Here is a 17,178-nt window from a genome sequence, read left to right on the forward strand (position 1 = left end):
AATGAGACCATCTACCACAAAGCATCTACTATGAGAGAGCCTGTGTAAGCCGTTGTGTTGTCTTCATTCTGAGGGCCGCTTCACAAATCACAAATTAGCAGGTGCCATGCCATTTACTCATGGTGTACCCTGTAACATCAACACTGGATACATTCATTTAGAGCACAATCCTAAGCATGTTTAAGACAAAAAGAAACTGTACGTCTCCCAGCATTCCTCAGCCAACATGGCTGGCTGGGGCATCCTGGGAGTTATAGGACTTCTTTCTGTCTCAACATGCATAGGTTTGTGGCCTTATTTGACTATGTGTAAAAGCTGCAGGATCTGTAGTTAACCCCTGCTCCTCACCTCATGGCTAAATTTGTGACATGTGAAGCTTCACTGAATCTTAAAAGAGACTTTATGAGGAAATTATATTTCCAGTTTGTATTAAACCTGGATTCCTCATTTACTTCACTGAAATTTCCCCATGCTCTGTGGGTCAGAGCCAAGTGAACTAGCTCTCCTTTTCACTCTTCCAATTTAAGATATAAAAAGACCATTTGTGAATGTAAATACTTATAACATTTTTTCCAGGTTAGCATCATTCATTTTGTTTTGCTATGAAGTTATTTCCTATACTACTATATACAAAAGAAAAGATTTTGAATAAAGTATCTGACTATGTACAAGCCACCACATAACTTAATTAATAAAGCTGAACTTAAAAATAACTGTTGATAGTTTTTAATACAGTAAATAAATAAGTAAAAAATTAACCAAACCAATTATAAGAACAATCCCCCTGAATTACTGAAAGGCTCGCTCCTAACACATCCAGGTTGTTTTGAAAACATAAGGTATGTCTGCACCTGCATTGATGAGAAGGAATGCTCAACTGGATTTTGCAACATGTCCCATCAGCGCGCATGTCAAGTGTGTACTAGCGATCCTGATCTGCATCAGAGCTAGATCTAGGAGTCCTTCCAGATGGAGGGCTCCTAGCGCTACCAATTAGAAAGCATTGTGCAACTTTTCTGTCTTTTTCTCCTTTATGGATTTTCTGTTGTTAAAAAAAAAAAATGGAAGAAGTGGTGGGAAACCGCAGGAGGTTAAAAGTGGAAGCTGATGACATCTGCTCCCCCCCTCCCAGTAAAATTCTGTGAAGAGGCAGTGTGATGTCACAATAAAAGCCTCATCCGGTTCCTCCTCTGGAACCGTAGAACTCAAGAGTAGTAGACAAACAAAGAGACATATATAGAACAATCTATTTTAAAAACAGAAGATAAAACAAAATAAAAACAAAGACCTCAAAAGAGTACTCTTATACATGAGAACAGTGGGAAGGAAGGGTAGGGATTTTATTTTATGGGGAGTGGGTTCACTGATTGATTATCATGGTTGAAAATAACCAAACATCACAAAGTTAAGGTAATGGAAGAACAGGAATCATATTCCTATGCGTTTTGGCAATGAAAAGCAACTGTAAGGACTACATGGCTGTGTTATAATACCTTTCAAGCATCTTTGCTACTTCTGTTGGTTTGATAAAGAAACAAAGGCACTCATTTTCAGAACAGATTACAAAATCCCTAAGTAGACATTTCCTGCTCTTAACCTCAAATTACAGAGGCAAGAAAATAACAGCCTAATTACACACTCCTTTAGAATTTCTTGCAACAACATTAATCCTGATTAATTAATCTAGCATGAATGAAGTTGAAGATATTTCTACAAGGTTTCCAATAGTAATTTGGTTTAATTATCTAGAAATTTATCTTGAAAGTATCACCCAGAGAGCAAAAAATGCTCAGAGGAGCAGTTTTAGAAGCTGAAGACAGGAAATATACATACATATGTAGTAGATAGATAGATATTTAATACCTTTTTGCTGCTGGTAATACAATTTCTTTTCTAGTTCCTGATGGGGAAGGTAGAGAGCCACTGGGTTTCTTTGGTAGAACAGTTCCATTATTAACAGTAGTCTTTAAAGGCAGTGTTTGCACTAGGGGTCTTGCTATAAAACAAAAAGAAGATAAAATTAGGACTGACAATTATGAACCCATGGGTAATGTCTGATAAGAATGAAATACGGTTTGCAAATTTGTGTGTGCATCCTCACTACATTATGACAAACAAAGGATTATTTCAAACTGCACCCACCAGCACAAGTCAGTAATGTCAGAAACGGCTTCCTAAATAACAGTAAAAGGCAACCCTACATACTCTGTATACAGAAAGCAAGATGTGAAGTGGGTCTTCATTGGGGACCAGTGTATGTGCTGCATTGATGATGGTGCATTCACTTCAAGGCAAGGCCATCCCATGACTCCTACTGAAGCATTCAGCAAACCTCTCCTCCCCAAGCCCTAACACGTGGGACGGCTTCCTGCTTCTACATGCTGAGAACCTCGGGAATAGCATCGTGAAGCACTAGAGATCCTTCCTTCGAAGCAAATGGTCTGGCAGCAATCTAGCATGTAGGGACAACAACAGCATCCACAGGCCTCCTTCAATAAAAATACTGAGCTCAGCAGCATCTCATAAGAGAGCAATTAGCCATTCTGGTTTTCTGCTAACAGTTTCATCTCCATTTCAAATTTTACCTTCATTTATTCAAAGATCATTACAAACTTTGTAAAACACTTTGGATGTTTTGAAACTACTCAGCACCCATCTGAACACACTTTTAGAAAAGATGCTCTTAAGCCACCCTTATTAGCTAAGTATTCTAAATAAAAATAATCCCGTACCTCAAAAGCATAATATGCACGTTGTAACCCTAAGCCTTAATGAATAAAGGAAGGAGTGGACTCTGATGCACACACAGATCTCTGAGCTAACAAGAGCATGCTTGTTGCATTCATGGAGCTGCTCCCAAGACTAAAGAAAATGGGGACATTCCCCACCCCCACTCCACTCAAAGGTCCATATACTTATCCAAACCCTGCAAAGCATTACATTAGGAGAAATACACAGAGGTATTCATAATAAAGTTCATACTAAAGTACCCATGAGCAACTGAAACGAACAGCATTACACGTAATCACAAATCACATTTGTGGTAAGAATTAGAAAATATTAAAAAAGCAGAATCACCATTTAAGAGGGCGGTCTCCCACCCCAATGTTATGCATCAGTTAATCACAGATGAATATTCAATATTTTGCATATTTATAAAGATGGTTTCAATTTTGGGCATTTTTTTTAATTCAGAAAAAAACAACCCCCAAAGAAATGCAAGATGTAATCAAGCAGCCAAAAATCCAGCAGAAATTTAATGGATCCTTATTTTCACAGCCTCTCTTACACGTGCCCAGGTGCCTGGTTGCTCTGACAACAGAGAAACATATGAAGCAAGCATTGCATTTGTTAGAATTCAGTGAATCTCTGCGCTTAATTAAAATGCCTCTGCCACTTGTCATTTCATGGTAAACCTGGAAATCATTTCGCATTGTACTAAGCAATGTTTCCCAATTGGAACTATGCGAGTAACATCAAGCAAGATGAAAATACATAAGATGCAGTCATGTCCTATCCTAAATAACTGTAGGAGAAAATTGAGACTGAAATTTGAGGGTCCTGCATCATCTAAGCCGCAGGAGGGAGAAGATTACTTTACAGCCTTCACCGGCCCTATGCTAAAATATTATTTTCTGCAACCCACACTCTCCACTCCATCATGACAATAAGGGAAGATCTAGCTAGGAGCGTTTATACCAATTCTAACTTTTTAACCCAGGGCCGGGGAACCTCAGCCCTGCAGACCAAATCCCTTTTTCCTGGCCATGCCCCCTTTCCTCTGTGCACTGATAATTTGGTCGTTTTCCAACTTTTGCATAGTTATTTTTCCCATTCTAAAAGGTTGACATGCCTCTCCTAATGCTTAGTTACAAGCAGTAAGAGCTTTTAGCTAAAATATGCTGGTATTTTTGGTATTTTGTCCCTGTCCCTTTGCCCTGGCACTTTTGCCTTTGGCTCCACCCACCACTGGAATGTGGCCCCTGACAGCTTCTCGGAAATTGAATTCATCCCTTGGGCTGAAAGAGGTTCCCCACCCCATCCTAATCTATAGAAAATAACAGCTGGCTTCAGGCTGCTGTTTGTAATTATTTCATAAAAATGCAGACGCATAGAAGAGTACAAACTAGTAAACCCATGTTACATTTCTCCATGCCAGATTCAATATAGCCTATCCAAAATTGCAACACAACTGTTTCTTGTACCAAAATTAACTGAGCAACATATCCAAAATCCATCAAAATAAAAGGCACAGAAAACCTTCTTAATGGGGTCAAAAAGTGCTTTAGCAGATTAAATTATAAAAATGCATATGATATCAAGTTGAAGTATGGATAGTTGGTAACATTAAATGGGAAACTCTAATTTTGGTGTACTTTTATACAGAGAGCAACCCTGTCAGTATTACAAGGGTCAAGTTGGTTACTAGTTCCCAGTTTCTTTTCGTAGTTACTTATTTGACAATTTGCACGAGCACTGAATAAGGAACTTACATTGTATTCCCCTACACCACAAAATACATAATGAAGAGGACCAGGAAACTGTCCCCTTCAAGGCGCACCAGCACTCTCTCTCTCCAGTCAAAAGTGTTGTTTTCGTGAGGCATGTTTACCCCAGGCTATACTTACAAATAAGAACTGGGGACTGTCAGTCACAAATATACAAATGAAACACACATGCCACCAGGAGACTGTCCCCAGGAGGCACTATAGTACTGCGTCCAGCCCAGTGCTTTGTTTTGGCACAAGACACTGTCACATGTGCTACCCCCATACCGATAATAACCAATATATGTAAACATGAATAAAGAGTTGCGGCTATGCATAACAAAATGAGCTTTGCACCACCACAAATCACATACTGATGCAACTAGGAGACAGTCCTCTTCATGGTGCTTTAGCACTGGGTCCAGCCCAATGGTTTGTTTTTGGACAAAGGGCCCTTATAACTATCAAGTGTGTAGGCCTTATAACTGTAATAGCCAATTTATGGAGGACACACCTGAAAACATACTGCATCATACTGAGGGGCCAGTTTCCTGGTGGTGTGGATTTGTTATTTGGAATGGCCCAAATATTAATTGCCAGTGCACACTCCAAGTTCCTCTTTCATTCATTCATTCATTCATTCATTCATTCATATGCAAGCAATTACTGAAATGAAGAAAGCACGTGTGTCAGTGTCTTGCACCAAAACAAAGCACTGCACAGAACATGATGCTACGGTACCTCATAGAGGAAAGTCTCTCAGTGGTGACATAATATACAGTTTCATAATTTAATTCCCAAAGCTCCTTTTTATCCCAGACCCAGTAGAAGAGTTTTCTGGGGTCTTATTTTGTTGGAGTTTGGATACGTTGGTCACAGTTTGGTACAAAAAACATTTCTGTTGAAATTCTGTTTAGGTTTGTTGTTTGTGCACCTTGTCTGCCCTAGACTATATCAGGTGGAGCCTTTAAAAATAAAAACAGCAATGCACAACCATAAGTTCTATACAAATGTTTTAGGAACTGAAAAAACGTGTGTTATTCCCACCTATAGGGCACACTATAGCATCAACCAAGAATGCATTATACTGTTAAAATTTCTCAACACCTGTGTAGTCTGCAGGTATTTAGTCTTCATTACTGCAGTTAATATAAATCATATCGTTGGCAACAACCAACATAAATCTCAAGCATGTCAGTACTGTCAAATTCTATGGAAGACAGTGCTCTAATCAATCACCCTATCATTTTGACAGTTGAGAGACATTCAATTTCGGTGGGGAGTGGGTCGCTCCAGAGTCTTACCTGTGGTAGCAGCACTGACACATTTATCAGTCTCCGCACCAGCTGTTGTTTTAGTCATATGTTAATCTACAACTTAATATTAATATGTCTATTTACATTAGAAGCAAAGCAAAACCTAAAAGAGGCGGCCATAAATCAAAACTAAATTATAAAACTGAAATAAGCATTTTAAAGCCTAATTAAGTGCAATTAAGTAGATAGTATAAATCTACATTTTTAAAAATATGTTATCAATGAAAGCTTAAACGACTACACAGATGACACAATCATGGAGATAGTAATTGACTGCCTTTCAGGATAAACTACATTACAAACTAAAACCAGACTCAAATGGAAACTGATTCTGGTGTCTGTGAGCTACTTTTCTTTTGGTTTATTATGCTCTATGTTTTTATTGTAATGCAATGTAAATGTGCCATACGATAAATAAATAAATAAATAAATAAATAAAGTTGGTTCCAAGGGGAGCATCTCACTCATTAAAGAACCCTTGCATAACCCATGGTCTGTTTTAGAGTTATGTGAAGGTTGTTTAACCCTCACATAACCCACGCTTGCCGGGTTTGCATGACACTACAACCCCTGAGTGGAGGTTGCATTTTAAAATGGCAGCCATGGGCACTGCGTCTCTATGTGTGTTAAATAACCCACAACGAATGTGGCATGTTGTTCAGTCCTGGTCATTGTTTCAATGGAACCTACAACTGTATCTCTATCCCTCAGAAATTGAAACATGAATTGGCTGGAAGTATTCCTTTCAAGACATGGCGAAAGTAGCAGTAGTCTCACATGTAAAAGGATAAAAAGACTTCTAGAAAAAAATAATCCTTATAAAGGCTGAAAAGATAAGAATTTAAAAGAAGAATACTTAGAACTGTAAAACACCTTTTATTCACAAGCCAATGAACTTGGTTTACAAATTACTAAGAGCACAATTCAATAGGGATCAGCAGCAGCTTCCAAACTCGGAGGCAACTGACTATCTAATGCAGGGTGGGCGGAGGGAGGAGGGGATTTTCTCCTCCACGCTCCAGCCACCCTGCATTAGTGGCTAGACAGCTGATTTTGGCTGTCTAGCCAGAGGAGCCGAGGGGGAGGCCAGACGGCGCATAGGAAGTGTCGTAACGGTGCTTCTGCCACCCCTGCCCCTAGGAGTGCCCCCTTTTCCCCTGCTCCGTGCTGCTGTTATGAGCGTGGAGCCAGGGGCGAACTGCGCCTCTTATGAGGCGGCGGGGGAGGCAGTTTTCTGGGAACCGACCTTGGAGTGCTGGCTCTGAGGTCGGTTCCCAGAAATCAAACAATCCTATGGCCATCTAGCCGCTGTCTAGAGGCCATAGGATTTGCACCCCAAGTCTCATTCTTGACTTACCTGCATCTTTGATTACTGTGAAAGAGTTGAAGAAAAAGATTCAAGAGCACAAATAACAACCAACATGTTCCACTATTTTACTGGATGGACAGATTATGCAAAAAGGTCAGCAGCTGTTCTACAATATGAGTGGGGGCAATTCATTTGGTTTGCATTTTAATGTGAACTTACCTAATTTTGCACATTTGAACCAATACACAAACTGAAACTCAGTTGTCTTTTGAAATTCACACTTCTCCGAATTTTGCAATGGAATTCTCCAATGAAAAATGCATACAAATATATGTATATTTGAGAAACATACTCCTCTCTCTCTCTCTCTCTCTCTCTCTCTCTCTCTCTCTCTCTTCAATATGAACCAGACTTAAGCTTGGAAAAATGATCAGAAACTGAAAGCAACCATAATTGACAGATTCATCTATTCCTATACCAGAAAGATATTTTACTCCTCTTCTTTTGCTCCTGTACCATAATATATAGATATTTAACTTCAAATATTACTCAGATATAGCTATCTGTGAAACATTTGCTATACAATTAAACCCTTAACAAGTGTTTTGTCTTGAATGGCAAAATCTAGCCACAGGGCAAACATTCAGGTAGCCAAGAATCAGATAACCAGCTGATTTCTTATTAAAATTGCTAAATTCTTCAAATGGAAAATATGAACAGAAATCAGTCTAATAAGCTTGCTTTGACTGAGTAACAGTCTGCATCTGATCCATCCAGAAAATGCTTAATACCCTAAGGTACTTTCTGGTTTATCAGGAAGCCAAACAGCTCATTCCTCACCTTTTTTGATATAACAGAAAAGACAGATAGATGATAGACAGATAACATGGTCAGCATTCACTAGAGTTGGAGCAACAAATAAATGGTATTCCATATATGGAAAACTGAACAAGCATCCTTGATACATTATGCAGAACATTGTCTGGTACCACAGGAAAATGAAATATTTCTTAACCAGAGTATACTTCAGACTAAGGATGGTGCAGGAGTCCAAGGAGGGGGTGGAGTCTGATGGACTCCCCGCCTGTCTGGCCTCCTGGATCCTGCACACTGAGCCATGGGGCACTGACAGACCCAGCTGGTGAGTGCCCTGGAACTCAGCAAGCGGCTGGAAGTGCCGCCGAGGACTCATCCTGCCCCTGTTGGCTGTCAAGGAACTCTTGACAACTGGTGTGGGCAGGAGGGGCCTCAGCAGTGTCTCAGCACTCTAGTCCTGTCCTCCTTGGGAGGAGGACAGGGCTAGAGCTCTGGGGGGTGGCTGCGCCAGGACCCATCCTGCCTCTGCCGGCTATCAAGGAGGAGGTCAGGGCTAGAGTGCTTGTGGGGTGCGCCACGCTGAGGCCTCTGGAAGTCAAGCCCTTGTGCACATAAAGCACAAGGGCTTGACTGCCAGAGTCCCTGGTGTGGAGAGGAAGGGCAGCTCGCCGGGCAAGCAGGGTAGCTCGCCGAGCAGGTCCGGGCTGCACAAACAGTGGGGGGGGGCAGTTCGTTGAGCTCCCCCATGCCCCGGATGGAGATGGGTCCACCCATCCCTACTTCAGACTAAACATTTTCAAGTCAAACTGCAACATCCACCAGGGAGAGCCCTTTAGACCACGAACTGCTGTCAGAACTGTAAGTATTCAATATCCTTGAAAAATATCAGTAGCCCTATGCAGGCATTCTCCTCGCATATACCCTCTATAGGCAAGGAGGGGGAGTAGGGACAAGCACACTAGCACAATCCCTTCCCTTGCTGTTCGCATCACCCTCTATATGTAGAGGGCAACAATCTGCAAAATCAGGATTCTAAAATCTCAGGGACAGCCTCCGTGGATGGAAGAAGCTCTCCTCTGCCAATAGGTGCTCTCCACATGTAGAGGGAGATGAGAACAGCAAGAGAAAGAGACAGAGCTAGTGTGCCCTTCCTTGTGTATAGAGCTTACTCACAAACAGAATGACTGAACAGGGCTAAAGTTATGGCAACATTTGCGCAAGTTTAACAACAAGAGAATTTGATTGGGAGCATTTGAAATCAATACCTTTGGTAGGTCCTTTCTTGTTCTGCATGGCCTGTTGCTCCTCAGTAATATTTAAGCGCCGAACTACATCTGCCAGAGCTGACTTGAGCAGCTGGATGTCATCTTCCTGCATCTGAACACGTTGCTCCAGTGAAGCAATGCGGTCTGTCACCTCCATGCTGCTTGCAGCAGAGGCACTGTCATCTAAAAAAACATATTTTTCAAAGATAAGATTTTATATTGGAAATATGTGAAAAGGTATAAACATCATTACCTGACACCTTTTATTCACCATACAGAATATTTTATATGTCGTTGGAACCCACTCACCCTGACTTAGACTGATCAGCAATGAGTGGTGCCAGTACTAACAAGGCAGGAGATACATGGCTGGCAGGCTGCCCTACAGAAGGGGTGCATAATCTCTTTCAGCCTGAGGGCTGAATTTCGTTGCAGAGGTGGTCTTGGAGGACGCATTCCAGTGGTGGGTGGGGCTGAAGGCAAAGGGGGCAGGAGCAAAATACCAAAAATATCCACTTATTTTAGGTTAAAGTTCTTGCTACCAGTAACTAAGCTTTAGGAAAGGCATTTCATGCGTTTAGAGTAGGGGGAAAACGTCACAAAAGCCAGGAAACCCCTAAATGACTGGTGTTTGGCAGGAAAGGGGTGGGGCCAGGAGAAGAGAATGTGGCCTTCTGGGGAACCTGGGATAGCTGGAACTGGGACCCCCCAGAGAGCCTGATTCTGAACCCTTGCCCTACAGGGCTGGCACTACAACACCAGTTCCCCATCTTCAGAGTCAAACGATAGGAACTCTACTGCATTATGTGGAATGAGAAAATGTAATGAATAATTGCGGCAGGAGAACGTTCATCTTGGTCCAGAATTCAGAGCACATTCCCAACCTCAAATACAGATGCAAGCAAAGCATTTAAACGATAATATTTTGACACAAAGCAATTATGCCAAGTCTACTTTTGAGAAACCACTATCAGTAGCTGGCCAGTGGACACTACATCCCCATAGCTTTGTTATCAGGGCTTCTAAATATACGTAAGCATTTCCTTATAGAAAGCAAACTTGGTTTTGTGTGTCTGTGTGTGAAGTAACCGTATTTGAGGACATGTGTATATACTTGTAACTCAACATAACACTTCATGCATCTGATGAAGTGGATGGCAGTCCATGAAGGCTTGTGCTAAACTTGTTGGTCTTTGAGGTGACATACAAGTCTTTGGTGTTTTTACTGCAGTGGACTAACATGGTGACCGCACTGAAAATTGTCAAGATTTGACACTGAAACTGGCCCTGTTTTATTTAACCATGATGCAAAAAATTTTCTCAGCCTAATATAATTGCATTTATGAAACCACTATTGATGATGTGGATGTAGTGTTTTTATTGAATTATTTTAATCTTATTTATACACTGCCTTGGTATCCGCAAGGATCAAGGACAGTTTAAAAATGTTTTAATAAATACATAATAAAATAGATATTGTGCTCAGCCATGAATTATTTTGCAGTGCAGTTAGATGAGGTATAATCCCAAAATTAGGATTAACAGGCACTTTGGCAGCTGTATAAGATTCTATGCTGATCTAATAATTTTGTACTTTAACTCAGCTGGAAGTAACATGAATTAGCATATTGGACAGACAGTCCCATCAAAGGCTTGATTTAAAACATCATAAACTAAACTCAGTTCAACAGCATTCTACTAAATTCAGTGTGGCTTTAAATGCTGTTGTTGTTCAGTCATTAAGTTGTGTCTGACGCTTCGTGACCCCATGGACCATAGCACACCAGGCCTTCCTGTCCTCCACTCTCTCCCGGAGTGTACTCAAGTTCATATTCATTGCATTGGTGATGCTATCTAGCCATCTCTTCCTCTGCTGTCCCCTTCTCCTTTTGCCTTCAATCTTTCCCAGCATCAGGGTCTTTTCCAGGGAGTTTTCTCTTCACATTAGATGGCCAAAATATTTGAGCTTCAGCTTCAGTATCTGTCCTTCCAATGAGCACTCAGGGTTGATTTCCTTTAGGATTGACTGATTTGACCTCCTTGCAGTCCAGGGAACTCGTAAGAGTCTTCTCCAGCACCACAGTTCGAAAGCATCAATTCTTCGGTGCTCAGCCTTCCTTATAGTCCAGCTCTCACAGCCATACATTACTACTGGGAAAACCATAGCTTTGATTATACGAACCTTTGTTGGCAAGGTGATGTCTCTGCTTCTTACTATGCTGTCTAGGTGTGCCATAGCTTTCCTCCCAAGGAGAAGGCATCTTTTAATGGATACAGTCACCATCTGCGGTGATCTTGGAACCCAAGAAAGTAAAATCTGTCACTGCTTCCATTTCTTCTCCTTCTATATGCCAGGAAGTGATGGGGCCAGATGCCATGATCTTCGTTTTTTTAAAATTTTAGCCTTGTGATACGTTCCATGGGGTTTTCTTGGCAAGAATATTGGAGTGGGTTGCCATTTCCTTCTCCAGTGGACCACATTTTGTCAGAACTCTCCACCATGACCTGTCTGTCTTGGGTGGCCCTGCATGGCATAGCTTATGGCTTCACTGAGTTACGCAAGCCCCTTCGCCACAACAAGGCAGTGATCCATGAAGGGGGTGGCTTTAAATAGTTCTATCTAATTTCTGAATTTTTCTAACGCTGCTTTAGCAAGAGCATCAATGTTCCTAGTGCATGCCCAAAAGCTATACTGCTACTGATTCCAGCACTTCGCACTTGTAATCTCTTCCAATTGCATCTCTCACAGCCATCTTCCTTCCCCACAACAAAAGCATCCCACAGAATCAATAATCTCTCATGTTTTATGATACTTAACCTGAGACTACAGACACAAGCCAAAACCACGTAAGTTAGATCGGAACCCTACTTCAGGGCAGCGAAAATACCAAAGAGGCATTTGTCAAATTAAGCCTTTTCCCTCACCCCTCAAAAATATATATAAATCTTAAAATAGCTAAGAAAACATACAAACAATGATCAGGGGAAACTATCAGATGGAATTTGTAATTACCACTACAGTAAAAGGGGGAAGACGGAGACTCATGGGCAGCTCCTTGCTGGTGTAATCCAGAAACTATGCAGGATTCATAAATGGCAGCTTAGCAGCCGCAGAGTGCATCCCATGTGTTTCTTTACATTCTCAGAGCAGAATTTATGCCAGCATAAAATTAGATTGTGGTCGTAGCACAGCTGGTGCTGGCATATTAGTTCAAAAAAAGCAAAGGCAGGCCTATAATGAAAAAAGTTATTTTATTTATTTACTTGCTTACTATTTGCAATATTTTTACCCCTCTCCTCAGCAGAAAAGACTCCCAGGGTAGCTTACGTGAGATCAGTAACCATCAAGACACTCCCTGCCCACAGGCTTACAATCTGAAAGACATGACACAAAAGGAAAAGGATGGTGAGGAAAAGGGGAAAAAGCAAACTCAGACACTAGTCCTTAAAGTTAAAAAGCTCTTATAATGACCAACTTGAATGGAAACAGCTGAGGGAGAGGAGGAGCCCAATGGAGCTGGTCTCTTAGCAGAACTGATGGAGAGGCCCCACGGTTCCATCTCTCTCTCTCTCTCTCTCTCTCTCTGTCTGGAGAAAATGCTTCATGGGGATTCTGCTCCTACTTTTCAGGCAGTTTCCACAATGAGGTGTTGTAGAACCCCATGGGAAATAACATATGTGGAATGGCAAGGTTTTATTGTGTTCCCACCCACCCCCTGTCCTCCTAGATGTTCAACATCTACATGAAGCCACTGGCATTGGTTGTGCAATTGTAGTAGCCCTTGAGAAAACTATAACTTCCATGAGCTACCAGGCCGAGGCACACTGGTGCACTGCTACTCATGAAGCATCAGACCCAAGTGCATCAGCATGCCAGGATGCTGCAGTGCGGCAGGGAAAGGAGAAGGGGGGAAAACTCCCTCAATCCCACTCCTGATGAACACTACAGCCAGGTAAGGCCTTCAGGTGAAAGGGAAGAGGTTGCTTGGAGAAGTGGGCAACTGGCAAGGAGGGAGCTTTGGGGATCAGATAGGACTGGTGGAGAGGAAACCAGGAATTCCTCTCCAGATTAGATTAACATCTGAGCTGCAGAAGAATTTCACAGGTCTCCTTTGAGGTGAACATTTAAGAGCCCCTGAAGATTGTTTTGAAGCCAAAGCTTGGAAAACACAGTCAGCATTTCTACTTGGAAGGGTGTTCAGTGGTGCTTACTTCTTTGTACAGGATTGCACCCCTAATGATATAGACAAGAAATATTTTCTCCAAATAACTTTCAGATACAACTGTATTCGCTGCCGGGGGGGGGGGGGGGGGTTCATCTTCAGATAAGTGTCACATATCTCTGTCAGTAATCCCAAAGTGTCCTTACATACATTTTATGATTCAGATACAGCCTAGACCAGGCTTCCCAGCCTTTCCCAACCTGGTCTAACATGGTTGTGCTGGCTGATGGGAGCCATAATCCAACACATCTGGAGGGCACCAGGTTGGGGAAGATCGGCCTGGACAAAACCAGGAGTGGAGCGGGAGGTCTTTCTTGGCTTCAGTATTACAGACTGAAAGCACAAGCTCTTAACATTTAGCTCATCAGTGAGGCCCATATGTTCCCAAAGAGTGCTCTGTGTAAATGGGAATGCTCATCACGCCGCTCTTTTCCTTTCCCCACTAATTAATACATGATCTCATTGGAAAGATTTCTCATGATGGTCTTCAGGACAATACAGGGTGATTAATCCAACCCCCGTAGTACCTTCCAGTTTTAAAGCGTCATTTAATTGAACTGAGCAAAACATGAAGATGTATAGGAAATCAGAGACTAATGAAGAATATGCTCTTTACAAAAGCAAGCACAGTTAATATACAATGGAAAGAAAACAAGGTTTTCAAAGAAAGGTATTTAAGAGGATGCATCTGCCAGTACTATTGTTTCAAACAGGCAGATTACTTTTAATTGTAAAAAGTACACAGCAGTGAGAAAACTTACTCCTTATTTGAATAGGTTCTTACATTTTACATTAAGAAATATTAGGATCCATTGCAGCTAAACCTAGTGAATATTTACAGTGTTCTGAGTTGGCTCAGATTTCAAACATGACCCAAATAGGACAAAGAGCAGAGAGACTGATACAAAGGAGAATAAACTATGCCATCCGTGGGGATCCATGCTTCTTTTGATAGGAAACCTAATGTCATCCTACAATTTGTACTAGGCACAGCTTGCTACAAGGCCCATCCTTTCATGACACGTGGCCCGACTGTGGCATTTAAAGCCAATACATTTCCCGCTGAAAGTGGTCAGACACACTGAACTGGGAGGAGAAAATGGTCCTCTTTAAACAAGAGTGACTGATGGGTTTACCAGGGGTCAGGTGGGGGTCTCCTAGTCCTGCTTGTGGCCCATATTTTTATTTCTTCATGCTATCTTGAAATGCACTGGTCTTCAGTACAATATACAGCAGCTGACAATGAAGTCTATTCACATTTTTAACTGGCTTCAGTAAAAAGAAAGGCAACAAGCTTTTCTACACAAGGCTGTTAACCAGCTGTTAATCTGCTGCATCCACTTTTAGTTTTGTCAGAGAACTGAGATCAGAGCACTACACGAAGAGCATTTGCTTTCCTGTTTTTCCACTACATAACCTCTAGGTGGCACTGTTGTATAGCGGAACAGAACAAATGGACAAGTAGAAACATTGTCTTCTTTTGCTTTTGCAATTAAATGCTTCATTTTCCCTGCTATAAAAAAAAATTCACCGGAAGTGCTGGTTAGACACAGAAGTGAAACTGCAAGTTCACGATGTTGTCTAAAGAACCCATAAACAACCATGAGTAGGGAATGATGAGCACACAATAAATGCCTTGTGTAGAAAAGCCCTTTAATTGAGAAAAGAAGAAACAAAAGGAAGTACTTCTTAACACAACACAGAATTAATTTATGGAATTTACTGCCACAAGATGGGGTGATGATAGTCACTAGCTCAAATGTAGTTCAAAGGGGATTAGACAGTGCTGGTTCGACAAAGAAGCGAAACTGGAGGGTCATATCATCATCTAAAGAACCTGTAAACAACCATGACTAGGGATCGATGAGCACACGATAAATGACTCATCTAGAAAAGCCCAACAAATTTTCAGGTTAATTACCAGTCAGTGTATAAGAGTGATGAATTAGGGTTGATATTTGACCAATCAAAAAAAAAACAGTAAGAGTGTTATGATTTAACAGTTTAACTGGAGCTGATTGTCTTTATAGTTTATGCTGTTTAATCTTGTTATCTGTTTATAGTTTTATTATTCTATTTTGTTGTGTTGTATTTGTTTTATCTTATTTTATTATAACCAGCTTTTGAGGCATTTTGAGAGGCGGAGAAGCAAGGTATAAGTGTAAGCAATAAATAAATATATAAATCCTCGATCTAGAATTCAGTAATGTTTATTTGTAAATGTTGGCTTCACACTTCCATCTTGAACCCTGTGATCCTGTTCAGGGATGTTACAGCATATGGTCAATAGGGAAAGCTGGGCCATGCAGTTTAACTTAGGAAGAGAACAGAAGCTCTCTGGAGAGAGTTCCAGAGCAGGAAGTAATGGCTACAGTCACTGTGTGTGGTGATCTTGGAGCCCAAGAAAATAAAATCTGTCACTGCTTCCATTTCTTCCCCTTCTATATGCCAGGAAGTGATGGGGCCAGATGCCATCATCTTAGTTTTTTTAATGTTGAGTTTCAAACCAGTTTTTGCACTCTGCACTTTCACCCTTAACAAGAGACTCTTTAGATCCTCTTTGCTTTCTGCCATTAGGGTGGTATCGTCTGCACATCGGAGGTTGTTGATAATTCTCCCGGCAATCTTAATTCTGACCTGTGATCCATCCAACCCAGCGTTTCTCATGATGTACTCTGCATATAAATTAAATAAGCAGGGCTTGTATATACAGCCTTGTCGTACTCCTTTCCCAATTTTGAACCAGTCGGTTGTTCCATGTCTGGTTCTTACTGTTGCTTCTTGACCCTCGTACAGGTTTCTCAAGAGACAGGTAAGGTGGTCTGGTACTCCCATGTCTTGAAGAATTTGCCAGAGTTTGTTTGATCCACACAATCAAAGGCTTTAGCGTAGTTAATGAAGCAGAAATAGACGTTTTTCTGGAATTCTCTTGCTTTCTCCATGATCCAGCAAATGTTGGCGATTTGATCTCTAGTTCCTCTGCCTCTTCGGAACCCAGCTTGTACTTCCGGTAGTTCTCAGTTCACATACTGCTGAAGCCTAGCTTGTAGGATTTTGAGCATAACCTTGCTGGCATGTGAAATGAGCGCAATTGGACGGTAGTTTGAACACTCTGGCATTGCACTTCTTTGGAATTTGAATGTAAACTGACCTTTTCCAGTCTTGTTTCATTGTTTCATTCATTCCAGGCCATTGTTGAGTGTTCCAAATTTGTTGGCATATTGAGTGCAGCACTTTAACAGCACCATCTTTTAGGATTTTAAATAGTTCAGTTGGAATACTGTCATCTCCGCTAGCCTTGTTGTTAGTAATGCTTCCTAAGGCCCACTTGACTTCACTCTCTAGGATGTCCGGCTCAAGTTCAGTGACTGTGCTATCATGGCTATCAGGGACATTAAGATCTTTCCTGTATAGTTCTTTCCTGTGTATTCTTGCCACCTCTTCTTAATCTCATCTGCTTCTGTTAGGTCCCTGCCTTCTTTGTCCTTTGTCATGCCCGTCTTTGCACAAACCGTTCCCTTGAGATCTCCAATGTTCTTGAAAAGATCTCTAGTCTTTCCCATTCTGTTGTTTTCCTCGATTTCTTTGCATTGTTCATTTAAGAAGGCCTTCTTGTCTCTCCTTGCTATTCTCTGGAACTCTGCATTCAGTCGGATATATCTTCCCCTTTCTCCCTTGCTTTTCGCTTCCCTTCTTTCCTCAGCTACTTGTAAAGCCTCATCAGACAGCCACCTTGCTTTCTTGCATTTCTTTTTCTTTGGG

General features: G+C 41.4%; 1 protein-coding gene across 10 annotated transcripts in view; it reads right to left on the minus strand.

The window, feature by feature from the left end:
• The window catches only part of EML1 (EMAP like 1), a 213,462-nt gene that overhangs the window by 75,501 nt on the left and 120,783 nt on the right, over positions 1 to 17,178 (minus strand). For 7 of the 10 annotated variants that reach the window (XM_084838920.1, XM_084838987.1, XM_084838943.1 and 4 more), the window contains exons 2-3: positions 9,194 to 9,376; positions 1,864 to 1,996 (exon numbers count right to left, since the gene is read on the minus strand). In XM_084838920.1, the coding sequence (XP_084695046.1) occupies positions 1,864 to 1,996; positions 9,194 to 9,376 (316 nt within the window). Of the gene's footprint in view, positions 1 to 851; positions 992 to 1,863; positions 1,997 to 9,193; positions 9,377 to 12,465; positions 12,569 to 17,178 lie in introns of those variants that run through there. The other 3 variants (XM_084838964.1, XM_084838953.1, XM_084838975.1) reach the window with 2 other exon arrangements.

The sequence above is a fragment of the Heloderma suspectum genome, chromosome 1 (assembly GCF_057233095.1).
Source record: "Heloderma suspectum isolate Gila_16-S chromosome 1, 16-S_ref, whole genome shotgun sequence".
In the NCBI taxonomy this organism is placed as follows: domain Eukaryota; kingdom Metazoa; phylum Chordata; class Lepidosauria; order Squamata; family Helodermatidae; genus Heloderma; species Heloderma suspectum.